This window comes from Oncorhynchus keta, chromosome 24, assembly GCF_023373465.1.
Source record: "Oncorhynchus keta strain PuntledgeMale-10-30-2019 chromosome 24, Oket_V2, whole genome shotgun sequence".
In the NCBI taxonomy this organism is placed as follows: Eukaryota; Metazoa; Chordata; class Actinopteri; order Salmoniformes; family Salmonidae; genus Oncorhynchus; species Oncorhynchus keta.
The window spans coordinates 11464320-11481903 of NC_068444.1; the positions used below are offsets into that span (position 1 = coordinate 11464320).

Genomic DNA, 17584 nt, shown 5'->3' on the forward strand with positions numbered 1-17584 from the left:
TGCTCCCAAGGATGAATCAGACTTGTGGAGGTCTACAATTTACTTCTGAGGTCTTGGCGTGGTCTGATCCTCTCTCAGCAGGGGTGTGTGGTCTGATCCTCTCTAAGCAGGGTGGTGTGGTCTGCTTTTAGCTTTGTTTTGCTTTTCTCACCCTATTCTCGCATCCCTTGTTCCCCCAGGAGATTACAGTACTTAACTGAAGATCTACGGGTCCCAACCTTCCAACACGCTCTGTGTACTTCCCAAATGGCCCACTATTCCCTATATAGTTAGTTCTACAGTAAATTCCGGATTTAATTTTTAAAAATTGTATCCCGTTTCTCCCAAACTTTCAGCACACACGTCTTCCAACATGTCAGGTAGACATACGGTATATACTACTGACACACTTTGTTTGTATTTCAAACATTTATCGGAATTCCTTACCACCCCACTACATTTTGTCGCTACTAAAACTTAGTGAAAACGTTGTTATAAAGGAAGAACCATGCACATTAGAGATCATTTCAACTAACCATTATTTGCATACCGAATTAACAAAATAGTAAAAAACATGATTTTTAACCAGATTTTCAAAACATTTCAATTGAGAGAAATATATATTTTGTAATAGAACAACTCAAGATGAATAAGTGCCACATTTAAAAATATATATCTTTATTATTGAAAACATGAAGATTAGGATACAGGGTTTGGGACAGCCACCTATCGATACAAATAGGTGTATAAATAATGACTTGGTACTAAATTAATTTAACAATATGTTTGTTATTGACTTGGATTGAATTAGAACATATCATGATGTAAATCAATTTCCTACGTGTGGAGACTTACTTCCTCCTTTAAAAGTTGCGTCATACCGCGGGACACCATGCGTGCTGCCGCAGCATTCTGTGGCACATCGTTTAATTGTCAGCTATTTTTTCTGTTACTGCAAGTTATTGCTATCTTTGAGAATTATTTGATAGTATTCTTTATTGGCGCTGTACAACGTGACGGCCGGGAGTAGGCTACAGGATTAGAATATTCTAAATTGTTCGTCTTCATGAGACAACTTTGTTCCAATATTTCTGTAAATCAGTGATATTTTTTTCCCCGTAGTAATTCGTTATGGATCCATAACTAAATCAACATCTGCATTTTGAAAGAGTATTTTTTTATCATTATTTAATTAACGAAATGTGTTTATTTGTTTATTGTAAAGTCAAATAAATAAAATGAAGATGATTGTTGAAATGAATTGTTCAACTGGTGTTCAACTGGTGTAGGTTTCTCCATCTGTTGCTGTGCAACACTTGCATAACAAGTTAGCTATATTTCCAGCACCAGCCACTGTTCACCTGCTATTGATTGCGCTGCGGTTGCCGCCCATTCTTTTTTCAAATTGAACCTTTATTTAACTAGGCAAGTCAGGTAAGAACAAATTCATATTTACAATGAAGGCCTACCCCGGCCAAACCCGGATGACGCTGGGCCAATTGTGCGCCGCCCTATGGCACTCCCAATCACGGTCAGATATGATACAGCCTGAATTCGAACCAGGGACTGTAGTAAAAGCCTCTTGCACCAAGATGAAGTGCCTTAGACCGCTGCGCCACTCGGGAGCCATGACCAATATATATTTCAGAACATTAACCATGTGTAAGTAGAGGTGGAAAGGTAGATAAAAATGATTTGTTGCAAGTTGGGGGGGTTCACACCTAGATCAGCTATTAGACAACTCTTTAGTAAAGGTTGAATAGTCTATTGTTCAGCTAATATCCAATCCTGCTACGCTTGTTTAAACCTAGTAATAATACTTTTTCCCCTTTCCACATTAAACATTCCAATTAACACATATGGGCACAGTCGATAGGGTGCTGGACTTCAGGCTAGAATGTTGAGGGTTCAAAACCTGCTCCCTGCATGTTTCATTACATTATTATGCTGGTCTCAGAGCAAATAGCCTGCATTGTTACTCCAATCTCACTCCTCGCTCTCTCCCACATGTCATTCAGCACGCTTGTGGGCGTGCTGGCAGGACATACTGTTTTTTTTCTCTCTGTATATATGAATTACAAATCAGCCTTGACTAAAATCATGTTTCTAGTCTATTGTATAGTTACAATGTGTAATCATTGATGTCCCAGGAGCAGGAGTGGTAAACACTGTTGAAGTGTATATCTGTTATACATACATGCAGACACAGCATCTTTCAAATAATGAAGTAAACCTGGTATTGGATATGACTGAAAAAAATAAAAATAACTTCCTAATAGCGATTTTTGTAAATTAACTTTATGACAAAAAAATATGCAGAATCATTCGTCTCTACATTAACTAACATAATTCTCTCAATTGTACATGTTGTGCTTGACTCGTTATGATGTTATAACTACTTACATTTGCTTATGCCATCTTTGCTGAAGAAAGTCACCAGGGACAGGTGTCTCACGTCAAATTCGTCATTGGAAACACTCAATATGATTGGTCATATAAACACCTTGGGACCCAAATGCATAATGAGCACTCTAACTCCCCCTTGTGGTGGTCTGGAGCAATGAAGCCGTGACGCTTGGTACCTCTAAGTCCCGCGGTGTAAGCTCACAACTTTTAAAGGAGGAACAACTGTAACTATATATATATATATATATATATATATATATATTTATTTGGGGGGGACAGCAATTTGCACCACTTCTGTAGAACCACCCATATAACGCACTACTTTTGACCAGGGGCCTATAGGGCTCCTCACTCGGGGCATGGTGTCATTTAGGACACAACCTCTTGACTTTGTAGTGCAGTACTACGTCACTCTTTCTCTGTTGTCGACAGGTTTCAGTTCGTCAGTCTGCTCTTTTAACATCGGGCCAAAGCCATAAAGAAGAGGGGGAAAAAAGAAAAACATACTCAAAATGCCCTTTTCCTCCTTGCCCCGGTCCTGGCTGGCCCTTCTCAGAAAGACACAAAGAAGAATGAGAAAGAAAGAGGACACACACACACACACACACACACACACACACACACACACACACACACACACACACACACACACACACACACACACACACACACACAATTATTGTGTAAAAATACCTTTTTTATTGAATTTCCATCATTACAATTGCACACAATCAGTTTGAGCAATCTTTTTTAAAATATTTAATAGAAATTCATTTAGCTCTAAGAAGCAAACAGTCATCAGTCTTTTTTTTTGTTTTAAATCAGAAGCTTTAAAGAGATCAACGTGTAAATGTACTGAGAACTTCACTTCCCCCGTGGTCACCACGATATGTTGCCACGGTAACCCGGCCCACCCACCCAACATACAATAGAATATATGCCTCCTCGCTCTTCTCCATTGCACTTACAGTAGCATTTGAAACCATCTCTGCAAATGTATTTTCTGAAACCAGTCAGCATTGACAATATGGACTCATCCACCTTCCCTCCCCACTGCATTCACATCATCCCACTCCCACCAAACACAAGCCTGGCTTGAAATCGGATCCCCCACAAAAGAGCACAACACAAGTCAAGCACAGCTGCACGTTCTGTACCTGCAGCCTGGTAAACATTGGCCACAGAGACACTAAGCTCCGAAGGGTTCCATATTCCAACAAAGTGAGTGTGATGGCTACACAGCTCAGCTTAACAAAGATGGCTACACAGCTCAGCTAACAAAGATGGCTACACAGCTCAGCTAACAAAGATGGCTACACAGCCCACCTTAAAGATGGCTACACAGCTCACCTTAACAAAGATGGCTACACAGCTCACCTTAACAAAGATGGCTACACAGCTCACCTTAACAAAGATGGCTACACAGCTCACCTTAACAAAGATGGCTACACAGCTCAGCTTAACAAAGATGGCTACACAGCTCAGCTTAACAAAGATGGCTACACAGCTCACCTTAACAAAGATGGCTACACAGCTCACCTTAACAAAGATGGCTACACAGCTCACCTTAACAAAGATGGCTACACAGCTCAGCTAACAAAGATGGCTACACAGCTCAGCTTAACAAAGATGGCTACACAGCTCACCTTAACAAAGATGGCTACACAGCTCAGCTTAACAAAGATGGCTACACAGCTCACCTTAACAAAGATGGCTACACAGCTCAGCTTAACAAAGATGGCTACACAGCTCAGCTAACAAAGATGGCTACACAGCTCAGCTAACAAAGATGGCTACACAGCTCAGCTTAACAAAGATGGCTACACAGCTCAGCTAACAAAGATGGCTACACAGCTCAGCTTAACAAAGATGGCTACACAGCTCAGCTTAACAAAGATGGCTACACAGCTCACCTTAACAAAGATGGCTACACAGCCCACCTTAACAAAGATGGCTACACAGCCCACCTTAAAGATGGCTACACAGCCCACCTTAAAGATGGCTACACAGCCCACCTTAAAGATGGCTACACAGCCCACCTTAAAGATGAACAGCTCAGCTTAACAGAGTGAGTGTGATGGCTACACAGTTCAGCTTAACAAAGATGGCTACACAGCCCACCTTAAAGATGGCTACACAGCTCAGCTTAACAGAGTGAGTGTGATGGCTACACAGCCCACCTTAACAAAGATGGCTACACAGCTCACCTTAACAAAGATGGCTACACAGCTCACCTTAACAAAGATGGCTACACAGCTCACCTTAACAAAGATGGCTACACAGCTCACCTTAACAAAGATGGCTACACAGCCCACCTTAACAAAGATGGCTACACAGCTCACCTTAACAGATGGCTACACAGCTCAGCTAACAAAGATGGCTACACAGCTCAGCTTAACAAAGATGGTTACACAGCCCGCCTTAACAAAGATGGCTACACAGCCCACCTTAACAAAGATGGCTACACAGCTCACCTTAACAAAGATGGCTACACAGCTCACCTTAACAAAGATGGCTACACAGCTCACCTTAACAAAGATGGCTACACAGCTCACCTTAACAAAGATGGCTACACAGCTCACCTTAACAAAGATGGCTACACAGCTCACCTTAACAAAGATGGCTACACAGCTCACCTTAACAAAGAACATTTAAGCAAAAATATTTTTGCAATAATGTGTGAAAACAAAAGCATAGTTTTCACACACTTCACAAACGCAACACATTTACACATGATATAGTCTGGCAAATGTATAATAGAACAGCAATTCGACTAAATGTACAGCTTCTGAAAAGAGGGCTGTGTGATGTTTGAGCAGAGAAGACAACAGCTGTATTCCAGAAACTAACATTAACAATGGGGAAAGTACAAACTGACAAAGAGGTATTCATTTCCATGTTTGGATGGGAAGTCATCATGTCACTGGTTTTATCAGCCATGAGAAGGAAGAGGATGAGGACGATGGTAACAAAAACAGCATCCTATGATTCTTAGCTTTCAACTTTTCAGACAATGACTCATCCCTACCTGTGACCTGTGACTTTAAAAAAAAATTATAACCGACTCTCCAATTCCCGAAAGAAGAATTCCCGTTTTACCAATACAAAGTCCCAAAATACACGGCTGGGAAAAACTAAATGGGATAAGTCAGAAACCTGGAAGAATCAGACAGTGGGATATGACAACACACGTGAGGATGGATAGTTGACTGGACATATTTTCCACTGTGACGTCCTGCCACGATTACAAACCCTGGGTGACGATTTCAACAGCAGGTGGGTACTACTAATGAGCACGCAAATAGAACCACCGACTTGAACACACACACACACACACACAAACACACCGACCAACCCACACACGAGAGAGAGGGGCAGGAAATCATCCTTCCATCATGCACGTCTGGCTCCCTGGGAGAGCCTACTGTGTGTGTGTGTGTGTGTGTGTGTGTGTGTGTGTGTGTGTGTGTGTGTGTGTGTGTGTGTGTGTGTGTGTGGCAGACATGACTGGTCTTAGTATCTTCCAGGAGAGTTCAGCTCAGTTCAGGAACAGAGAGGATAAATATAGCACTGCCCTCCAGCTCAGTTCAAGAACAGAGAGGATAAATATAGCACTGCCCTCCAGCTCAGTTCAGGAACAGAGAGGATAAATATAGCACTGCCCTCCAGCTCAGTTCAGGAACAGAGAGGATAAATATAGCACTGCCCTCCAGCTCAGTTCAGGAACAGAGAGGATAAATATAGCACTGCCCTCCAGCTCAGTTCAGGAACAGAGAGGATAAATATAGCACTGCCCTCCAGCTCAGTTCAGGAACAGAGAGGATAAATATAGCACTGCCCTCCAGCTCAGTTCAGGAACAGAGAGGATGAATATAGCACTGCCCTCCAGCTCAGTTCAGGAACAGAGAGGATGAATATAACACTGCCCTCCAGCTCAGTTCAGGAACAGAGAGGATAAATATAGCACTGCCCTCCAGCTCAGTTCAGGAACAGAGAGGATAAATATAGCACTGCCCTCCAGCTCAGTTCAGGAACAGAGAGGATGAATATAACACTGCCCTCCAGCCTGTCCACTGACTTAGACATGCTCCATAACACACACATCTTATGTTCTTCAATCCTCATGGGGACCTAAAATGTATTTCCATGCAAAATCCTATTTTCCCTAAGAGCTAACCCTAACCTTAACACGTAACCATAACCCAAACCTCTCATACTAACCCTAACCTTAACACGTAACCATAACCCAAACCTCTCATACTAACCCTAACCACTAAACCTAAAATATTTTTTTGTCCTCATGGGGATGTGGGAAAATGTCCCCACGAGGGAGAATTATCCTTGTTGGAATAACTGTGTAGTTTAGATATTTACAGGAATCGAAGAACCCCCCCCCCCCACCCTCGCACACACACACGCAACAGTCAGAATAAAACTGAGCACTATCCTCTATCCCCAACAGAAATTCAATATCAACAACTGTACGTGACAAAAATAACAAATAATATATCATGTCAATCAACTTCAACAACACTTGAAATCAAACCTCTAGTAAATTCAAACTTGCGAGTGGTTCAGAGGTCTAAGGCACTGCATCTCAGTGCTAGAGGCGTCACTACAGACCCTGGTTCGATTTCAAGCTTTATCACAACCGGCTGTGATTGGGAGTCTCATCGGGCAGCGCACAATTGGCCCAGTGTTGTCCAGATTTGGCCGGAGTAGGCCGTCATTGTAAAATAAGAATTTGTTCTTAACTGACTTGCCTAGTTAAATAAAAGGTTAAATAAAATACATAATTTTTTTTTAAAAACAGTAACCACAAAAACTGCCCCTAACATTGGCTGAGCTAAAACTTCCTTTCGCCAAATACAAGCTGTAGGAAACGGTATATGATGCTAACGATAGATAGACCTAAACAGCATCAAGCAAAGTTCAAATAAAAAGGCTAAAAATGACTGATATGATAACTAGCAGATGGGAACAGCATCACTAACAACCTGAATTCTACTACCAGCCCCATCATCTCTCCAATCAGGGCACAGATCTTGACACACAGAACCAAATATTGCACGTCTTGCGTGGGCTCTGGCAAGCTGTTTGATAGTAAGAGTCGGTCACAAAGGGATAGGTGGGTACGGACACCATGTCCCTAAATTAGTCTCTCTCTCCTCAGCCTGAACTCATGTGTTCCAGCTCCTTGGCCCACCCAATGAATAAATCAGAGTGATGATGAGGGTGTGTGTGAAGAATAGAGAGGAGACTGGGCCCATTAAGGACCTGGCAAGGACATCCGTGGGTGGCCACACTAAGACTCAGAGCTCTTTCTAGGAAGAGATAGGACAGGAACAGCCTGAGAGAAAGAGTTAAAACATTTTTTTTTAAATGACAAAAGAAAGCTGGGATGATGTGACCAATTCAAAATTGTGGGAGATGGCTTCTGGACCGACCATTAGTTCTAATACTAAAGCAATATATTTTGGTTTCATGACTTGAATCTTATGAGCATATAATCTATCTAATATTATAAAACATTGGACCAGCAGAAGACTGTAACAGTCATGCAACATTAGAAAAGCCAACAGTGGAACACTGTTCAAAGGAGACGTTGGTCTTTAAGACCTCAGTGGCTTTCAGAAGCTGCAGGGGGGAAACAGCGTCACATTGTGGGTGACCAGACCTGCGTTGATGGCACAGCATGTACTGTTACCACGGAACCTGTCATGCCAAGGGGCAAAGCACAATAGATCCACTGCTGTGGAATGCAGTAGGTCTGGTAATGGTCTGGGCTCTTGGATGATGGTTGAGCGCAGTAGATCTGGTAATGGTCTGGGCTCTCGGATGGTGGTTGAGCGCAGTAGATCTGGTAATGGTCTGGGCTCTCGGATGGTGGTTGAGCGCAGTAGATCTGGTAATGGTCTGGGCTCTCGGATGGTGGTTGAGCGCAGTAGATCTGGTAATGGTCTGGGCTCTTGGATGGTGGTTGAACGCAGAAGGTCTGGTAATGTTTTCTCGTTAAGCAACATTGAAATAAGATAGCAAATTATTTGCTAAAAGAACCATTGAAAGTTTCAAAAGCAGGACACAGACGCACACAAAAAGAGAACTGTGCATTTCACTATTGAAATGAGATTATATTCTGCCTTGCCATTTTCCCGCATCGTAACGTTTACAGTGGTACTTCCATCACAGCAGAGGCTCAGGAGCATCAGCCATCTTGCCAGTCACTCTCAGAAAGCATCGTAACGTTTACAGTAGTACTTCCATCACAGCAGAGGCTCAGGAGCATCAGCCATCTTGCCAGTCACTCTCAGAAAGCATCGTAACGTTTACAGTAGTACTTCCATCACAGCAGAGGCTCAGGAGCATCAGCCATCTTGCCAGTCACTCTCAGAAAGCATCGTAACGTTTACAGTAGTACTTCCATCATGGCAGAGGCTCAGGAGCATCAGCCATCTTGCCAGTCACTCTCAGAAAGCATCGTAACGTTTACAGTGGTACCATCATGGCAGAGGCTCAGGAGCATCAGCCATCTTGCCAGTCACTCTCAGAAAGCATCGTAACGTTTACAGTAGTACTTCCATCACAGCAGAGGCTCAGGAGCATCAGCCATCTTGCCAGTCACTCTCATAAAGCATCGTAACGTTTACAGTGGTACTTCCATCATGGCAGAGGCTCAGGAGCATCAGTCATCTTGCCAGTCACTCTCAGAAAGCATCGTAACGTTTACAGTGGTACTTCCATCATGGCAGAGGCTCAGGAGCATCAGCCATCTTGCCAGTCACTCTCAGAAAGCACCGTAACGTTTACAGTAGTACTTCCATCATGGCAGAGGCTCAGGAGCATCAGCCATCTTGCCAGTCACTCTCAGAAAGCATCGTAACGTTTACAGTAGTACTTCCATCATGGCAGAGGCTCAGGAGCATCAGCAATCTTGCCAGTCACTCTCAGAAAGCATCGTAAAGTTTACAGTAGTACTTCCATAAAAGCAGAGGCTCAGGAGCATCAGCAATCTTGCCAGTCACCCTCAGAAAGCATCGTAAAGTTTACAGTAGTACTTCCATAAAAGCAGAGGCTCAGGAGCATCAGCCATCTTGCCAGTCACTCTCAGAAAGCATCGTAACGTTTACAGTGGTACTTCCATAACAGCAGAGGCTCAGGAGCATCAGCCATCTTGCCAGTCACTCTCAGAAAGCATCGTAACGTTTACAGTAGTACTTCCATCATGGCAGAGGCTCAGGAGCATCAGCAATCTTGCCAGTCACTCTCAGAAAGCATCGTAAAGTTTACAGTAGTACTTCCATAAAAGCAGAGGCTCAGGAGCATCAGCCATCTTGCCAGTCACTCTCAGAAAGCATCGTAACGTTTACAGTGGTACTTCCATAAAAGCAGAGGCTCAGGAGCATCAGCCATCTTGCCAGTCACTCTCAGAAAGCATCGTAACGTTTACAGTAGTACTTCCATCATGGCAGAGGCTCAGGAGCATCAGCAATCTTGCCAGTCACTCTCAGAAAGCATCGTAAAGTTTACAGTAGTACTTCCATAAAAGCAGAGGCTCAGGAGCATCAGCCATCTTGCCAGTCACTCTCAGAAAGCATCGTAACGTTTACAGTGGTACTTCCATCACAGCAGAGGCTGAGGAGCATCAGCCATCTTGCCAGTCACTCTCAGAAAGCATCGTAACGTTTACAGTGGTACTTCCATCATGGCAGAGGCTCAGGAGCATCAGCCATCTTGCCAGTCACTCTCAGAAAGCATCGTAACGTTTACAGTAGTACTTCCATCACGGCAGAGGCTCAGGAGCATCAGCCATCTTGCCAGTCACTCTCAGAAAGCATCGTAACGTTTACAGTAGTACTTCCATCACGGCAGAGGCTCAGGAGCATCAGCCATCTTGCCAGTCACTCTCAGAAAGCATCGTAACGTTTACAGTAGTACTTCCATCACGGCAGAGGCTCAGGAGCATCAGCCATCTTGCCAGTCACTCTCAGAAAGCATCGTAACGTTTACAGTGGTACTTCCATAAAAGCAGAGGCTCAGGAGCATCAGCCATCTTGCCAGTCACTCTCAGAAAGCATCGTAACGTTTACAGTGGTACTTCCATAAAAGCAGAGGCTCAGGAGCATCAGCCATCTTGCCAGTCACTCTCAGAAAGCATCGTAACGTTTACAGTAGTACTTCCATCATGGCAGAGGCTCAGGAGCATCAGCAATCTTGCCAGTCACTCTCAGAAAGCATCGTAAAGTTTACAGTAGTACTTCCATAAAAGCAGAGGCTCAGGAGCATCAGCCATCTTGCCAGTCACTCTCAGAAAGCATCGTAACGTTTACAGTGGTACTTCCATCACAGCAGAGGCTCAGGAGCATCAGCCATCTTGCCAGTCACTCTCAGAAAGCATCGTAACGTTTACAGTAGTACTTCCATCATGGCAGAGGCTCAGGAGCATCAGCCATCTTGCCAGTCACTCTCAGAAAGCATCGTAACGTTTACAGTAGTACTTCCATCACAGCAGAGGCTCAGGAGCATCAGCCATCTTGCCAGTCACTCTCAGAAAGCATCGTAACGTTTACAGTAGTACTTCCATCATGGCAGAGGCTCAGGAGCATCAGCCATCTTGCCAGTCACTCTCAGAAAGCATCGTAACGTTTACAGTAGTACTTCCATCACGGCAGAGGCTCAGGAGCATCAGCCATCTTGCCAGTCACTCTCAGAAAGCATCGTAACGTTTACAGTGGTACTTCCATAAAAGCAGAGGCTCAGGAGCATCAGCCATCTTGCCAGTCACTCTCAGAAAGCATCGTAACGTTTACAGTAGTACTTCCATCATGGCAGAGGCTCAGGAGCATCAGCCATCTTGCCAGTCACTCTCAGAAAGCAGCAGTAGAGTAACGGACGTCGACCTCTATACAGTATCAGCCACCACACGAATAACAAGCAACAACCAAGGCTTCTGTCAAACTAGACTACAGTTGCAGAAGTGTTTAATTATTATCATGATGTATTTTGAATCTCATGTAAATGAGTTGTATGTGTTTTGACATTGACGTCGAACTACCACTGCACACGTCACTCTATTCATCCCACAGTTGTGGTAAACCAAAGACTGGCACGACTGTCACAATCTAGTAGACTGGGTTCGGTCGGGGGGTGGAGAGGGGTGAGAGAGTATGCCATGCAAATACATTTTGAAGCCTATGCAAGTAGTGAGTTAATATGATATTGTAGTCCAAATAGGTCAACTTAATGATAAAGAAAAATGGGGATCGAGGGAGAGGGGGGTAAGTGCAAAAACAGCTCCATTATAGAACCTATGCAAACTAATTGTGAGTCGATATGCTCCTGCAGTGTTCAGCAGGTAGAGTAGATTTGATGATTATGTCGAGTAATGTGGAGGAGTTAACAGTGAACTAAAGAACTGTACATTATGTTTGCCTCTGGGGGTGTTCTTGAGCCAAAAGGGGCACACCCTAAATATTGTCCATAAATTACCCCATTGGATAGAAAGGGGCACATGCCCGAGTGAATAAAGTGTGGGTGGGGGGGGGTGGACGACTTGCCTTGTTGAATACAGAACATCTCGTTTCCCTGGCAACAGTTATTTTGTTTTCTGTATTTTTAGAGGCACAGATAAGGCTTGTGTTATAAGTAACTGATTCATTAAAGCATTCTGTCAAGAACGGCACCACACACACACACACGCACACAGTAAAATAAGACGGTATATTGTTAATACTAAGTTTTCAAAGGGAAAACAGCAGTTAATATATATCAGTATCCTGTATCTCATCAGTATACATAAATATAAGCTATATAATAATAATAATAAAAATAATATCAGTATAACTATCAGTCTATTCCAGTTCAACAGTGGGGAAAGTATTGTGACTGGCTCAGAAGCGAAGAATATTCAGGAAGTGACTAGGACCACAACGACCACATATACTTCACTTTAAAACCCATGTAACACACATAGAAGGAGCCCACATAAACACAGACGCACACTCCTCTCACACACACACACAGAGACACCGAACACACACACACACACAGAGACACCGAACACACACACACACAGAGACACCGAACACACACACAAAGCCCACAATGTGTAGTAGACCTATACATGAGAGTGCAGTTGAGAGCAAAGAGCAGTAACTTCCATTGACAAACCCACTGCACTTCTGAATGAGACCATTACAGACCTGTGTCCTGCTGAACCACTGGAGAGTTGAGAATCTGAATCTCTCGCTCCTTTCACAGGCGACTGATACCAGTCCCATTCTATATTATATATTTTCTGTACATGCAGTGAATTAGTAAACCAATACAACACTTGAGCTTGAGTATAATACAAACATTGAGATTATACATATATTCATATCACTTTCAGTTGTTTTTTTTGTTTTGTTTTTAAAAAACTGTTTTCTGTTTTCTTACATTGGGTTTGAAAATAATTCAAGGGTCGACCAATAGAGAGGTGTCCTAATACCCATGAAACCTAGCGGTCAAACAGGGAAATGGTTCCAATCGTTTTTCAACCATTCATTTATCCCCATTGGGGAATTTATAAACACTTAAAATAAGGGCTGTTTAGCCCGACGTGACGTTATGATAATGTAAATGTCTCTAAGACAAGGTGACTTTCAGATTTAAACAAATGCTTATTAGCATCAAAGCAGACAACATGCAAATTACAAATCACTGCAAGCTCCTTCAAATAAAATAAAATGTAAAAATAAATAAATAAAAATACACCTTTGCTAACAGGTATTGTCAATTTAAAACTTGCACTAGACACTTCACAGAATTGCCCATTTAAAGAAATGTAGCCAATTTATTAATTACTAATATCAGATAATTAATCCAGAGCACAGGCGGCTGGTGTCACCTTAATTGGGGAGGATGGCTGAAACACAATTAATGGAATGGTATCCAACACATGGTTTCTTTTTTTTCTCTTTTTTTCTTTACCCTGTTTTCTCCCCAATTTCGTGGTATCCAATTGTATTAGTAGCTACTATCTTGTCTCGTCGCAACAACTCCCGTACGGGCTCGGGAGAGACGAAGGTTGAAAGTCATGCGTCCTCCGATACACAACCCAACCAAGCCGCACTGCTTCTTAACACAGCGCGCATCCAACCCGGAAGCCAGCCGCACTAATGTGTCGGAGGAAACACCATGGGCCTCGGTTAGCGTGCACTGCGCCCGGCCCGCCACAGGAGTCGCTGGTGCGAATTGAGACAAGGACATCCCTTGCCGGCCAAACCCTCCCTAACCCGGACGACGCTAGCCCAATTGTGCGTCGCCCCACGGACCTCCCGGTCGCGGCCGGTTACGACAGAGCCTGATGGCACAGCTAGCGCTGCAGGACAGCGCCCTTAACCACTGCGCCACCCGGGAGGCCCCAACACATGGTTTTCAACACATGGTTTCCTTGTGTTTGATGCCATTCCAGCCGTTATTATGAGCCTCCCCTCAGCAGCCTCCTGTGATCCAGAGATTCTTACCTTTGCCTCGATTCGGCAGTCCAGATCATCACGACATTTGTAGATCTTTACGATAGCAACATTAGCAGCTAATTAGCATTTCATTTTGGGGGGGGGGTAAATACAGGCGAATATATTGATGAAAGACACCTCGTCTGAGAGAGATTTACAAGGTTATCAAAACGTTATGTCACGGTAAGTCTACACCAAACACAGCCCTTATTTTAAGTGTTTCTAAAATCCCCAATGGGGAAAAATGATTGGAACCATTTCCCTGTTTGACCGCTAGGTTTTATGGGTATTATGACTCATGCTGTGGTACTGTATAGGACAGGGCATAATCCACACGCTGCTTAATTCACTAACATTTAACAATGAAATCTGTTTTAGTACTGGGTCTAGTACAGTAACAAGGGTGGGACAAATTTAGAGGTCGAGGAGAGGGGGAAATCACTTTTCATACAGATATTATTATACATTTAAATTAAGCCAGATTATTATTAAATTCCAGTAATTTCCCCCATCTTGGCCCCCTGCCCATATCTAATATGCAAGAGCCTTTAGGCCTCAAGGTTAACTCCTCACTCAGTTCCTCTGAGTTCCTCTAATGTCCATCTGCACTGTGCCAAAGGGAGGGGGTCGGGAACTAGGGAGGGGGTGGAGTCCCGCAGGTAATAGGGTTTGTGATTGGTGCTTTTTTTTGTAGGTCTGCCTCCCCCGTGGCCATTGGTCAGAGCATTGGGTTGGGTTTGATCAGGGCGCTCGTCAGTCCCCGAGGATGACCTTGACAAAGCTAGCCACGTCGGTGTCTAAGGATTCATGGGAGATGAAGAAGGGATGTTGCTGGGATGGAGAGAAGAAACCACAAGAAAAGAAGAGACTGATTTATGCAGAATCAAATATAACATTAAAATAATATCCTCAACAACAGTTTGATATATAATCAATTGCATTGATTGGATAAAAATCTAAACGAAGTGGGGAGAAGATTAAATGGGGAGATGATGTGTCTCCTGACCCCTCCTGTGTCAGCCTCCAGTATTTATAATGCTATAATTTATGTGTCAGGGGGCGAGGGTCAGTCTGTTATATCTGGAGTACTTCTCCTGTCTTATCCGGTGTCCTGTGTGAATTTAAGTATGCTCTCTCTAATTCTCTCTAATTCTCTCTCTTTTTCTTTCTTTCTTTCTTTCTTTCTTTCTTTCTTTCTTTCTTTTTCTCTCTCTCTCAGAGGACCCTAGGACCATGCTTCAGGACTACCTGGCCTGATGTCTCCTTGCTGTCCCCAGTCCACCGGGCCGTGCTGCTACTCCAGTTTCAACTGTTCTGCCTGCGGCTATGGAACCCTAACCTGTTCACCGGGCATGCTACCTGTCCCAGACCTGTGGTTTTCAACTCTCTAGAGACAGCAGGACCGGTAGAGATACTCTGAATGATCGGCTATGAAAAGCCAACTGACATTTACTCCTGAGGTGCTGACCTGTTGCACCCTCTACAACCACTGTGATTATTATTATTTGACACTGCTGGTCATCTATGAACATTTGAACATCTTGGCCATGATCTGTTATTATCTCCACCCGACACAGCCAGAAGAGGACTGGGCACCCTTCATAGTCTGGTTCCTCTCTCGGTTTCTTCCTAGGTTTTGGCCTTTCTAGGGAGTTTTTCCTAGTCACCGTGCTTCTACACCTGCATTGCTTGCTGTTTGGGGTTTTAGGCTGGGTTTCTGTACAGCACTTTGTGACATCAGCTGATGTAAGAAGGGCTTCATAAATACATTTGATTGAAATTTGATTGATTACAAAACATGATGTATCACTGGACTAATTCTGCCATCTAGTGGTGAACTAATGGTAAATGCAAGAGGACACATTATTGTGTCCACATAACGGGAGATCTCCTAAATTCAAAACACACTCACCATGAGTTCTGGGTAGTTTGGCCGCTCTTTGGAATTTTTCTTTAAGCTGAGAATGAAAATGGGCAATGAGATAGAAGATTAGATTCGTAATATCTGGTAGGGTATCTCCCAGTCCAGGCAGACTGAATGATTGCATCAGCTGCAAGCGAACGTGGAACTGTTAACAGAGTAAAAATAACAGTTGAGAAGAAACAAAAGAGACAGAGATAAAAAAAATTACAATAAATTGTAGTACAGTGTTCAGTGTTCAGCATGTGATCTATCCTCCCTTCTGCCATGTGAGAGTTCATTAGCTCAGGGGTAAAAGCAACAAATAAATGCCATGACTGACATTTAAGTGGATCTCAGATTGATTGTCTGGGGCCAAGTAGACGTCTTCTTACTGAAACTGGATTTGATTGGTTGTCTGGGGCCAAGTAGACGTCTTCTTACTGAAACTGGATTTGATTGGTTGTCTGGGGCCAAGTAGACGTCTTCTTACTGAAACTGGATTTGATTGGTTGTCTGGGGCAAAGTAGACGTCTTCTTACCAACACTGGATTTGATTGGTTGTCTGGGGCAAAGTAGACGTCTTCTTACCGAAACTGGATTTGATTGGTTGTCTGGGGCCAAGTAGACGTCTTCTTACCGAAACTGGATTTGATTGGTTGTCTGGGGCAAAGTTAACCTCCCCTTTCATCTAGGAAAGTCATGACCATCATGCTTTTAGAGAAAGAGGCTAATTTTGTACATATTAAAACTGTGAGATTGCCTAATTCCAGTCCCCTTGCTTAGAGGGTCCGGGATCTTCGTCGAGATCATTTATATGTAGAAGGAGTGAAAAGCTCAGTTCTGGTGACTTTTTTTTAGAAAGGACATTACACCTCAAAGTGTATTAAAATAAAAAATAATGCTGACACCATCTAAAGTACAATTTCTATGCATGGTCTATATTATCAGATGTGCTATTAGCAATAAGCACGATCAACTTCAGCCTATAACATGCAGTATAACTAGGGTTTATCCATCTGCATTTACTCCATTGGACACGTCCAAATGGTCATTATTAAGAATACTAATAACTGTATTATAAATATGAATACATATAATTCATTACTCATTCTTATTCACTCAACATTTTATTTTGGGGATTCTAATTACAAAGTATGTCATTTTCCTTTTAAAGACGCCACTGCCCCTTTAAGAGCTATGTTGTGCAGCTGTGCCTAACGGACTCTAACGGAGGAAGTTATTTCTGATTTCCTATCATTTGGCAAAAGCTAAATCGGGCCTGGGTAGAGTAGGGCCTGACTTTGTGGGCCTGGGTAGAGTAGGGCCTGACTTTGTGGGCCTGGGTAGAGTAGGGCCTGACTTTGTGGGCCTGGGTAGAGTAGGGCCTGACTTTGTGGGCCTGGGTAGAGTAGGGCCTGACTTTGTGGGCCTGGGTAGAGTAGGGCCTGACTTTGTGGGCCTGGTTAGAGTAGGGCCTGAACTTTGTGGGCATGGCTAGGGTAGGGCTGAGGCTTTGTGGGCATGAGGGCTGAGACAATTCATGCCTGTGCAGTGCTCTAGTGTGTATGCCTGATATTGTGGGGTAAGAGTATCTCCAATGCCCCCATTTTATAATAATAATAATAATAATAATATATGCCATTTAGCAGACGCTTTTATCCAAAGCGACTTACAGTCATGTGTGCATACATTCTACGTATGGGTGGTCCCGGGAATCGAACCCACTACCCTGGCGTTACAAGCGCCATGCTCTACCAACTGAGCTACAGAAGGACCATTTTACATAGACCACTCTTCCCAT

General features: G+C 43.4%; 1 protein-coding gene and 1 pseudogene across 50 annotated transcripts; both read right to left on the minus strand.

Moving 5' to 3' along the window:
- Window positions 1-3067: 3067 nt before the first annotated feature.
- On the minus strand, window positions 3068-8877 carry LOC127911364 (uncharacterized). Of its 50 annotated transcripts, none has more exons than XM_052477677.1 (7): window positions 4833-8877; window positions 4566-4727; window positions 4299-4352; window positions 4032-4139; window positions 3898-3978; window positions 3763-3816; window positions 3068-3711 (listed from the first exon to the last, which is right to left on the minus strand). In XM_052477677.1, exons 1-7 carry the CDS (start codon window positions 5034-5036, stop codon window positions 3682-3684), a joined length of 693 nt encoding a protein of 230 aa, XP_052333637.1. In that variant the 5' UTR covers window positions 5037-8877; the 3' UTR covers window positions 3068-3681. The 50 variants fall into 50 exon arrangements, 5 of the variants coding, with proteins under 5 accessions (XP_052333637.1, XP_052333638.1, XP_052333641.1 ...); XM_052477678.1 differs by lacking the exon at window positions 3763-3816 and adding an exon at window positions 3817-3843; XR_008077991.1 differs by having other exon boundaries at window positions 3763-3843; window positions 3925-3978; window positions 4086-4376; window positions 4507-4727.
- A 3204-nt stretch (window positions 8878-12081) lies between these two features.
- Window positions 12082-17584, minus strand: part of LOC118373714 (dual specificity mitogen-activated protein kinase kinase 6-like) — a 49683-nt pseudogene continuing 44180 nt past the window's right edge.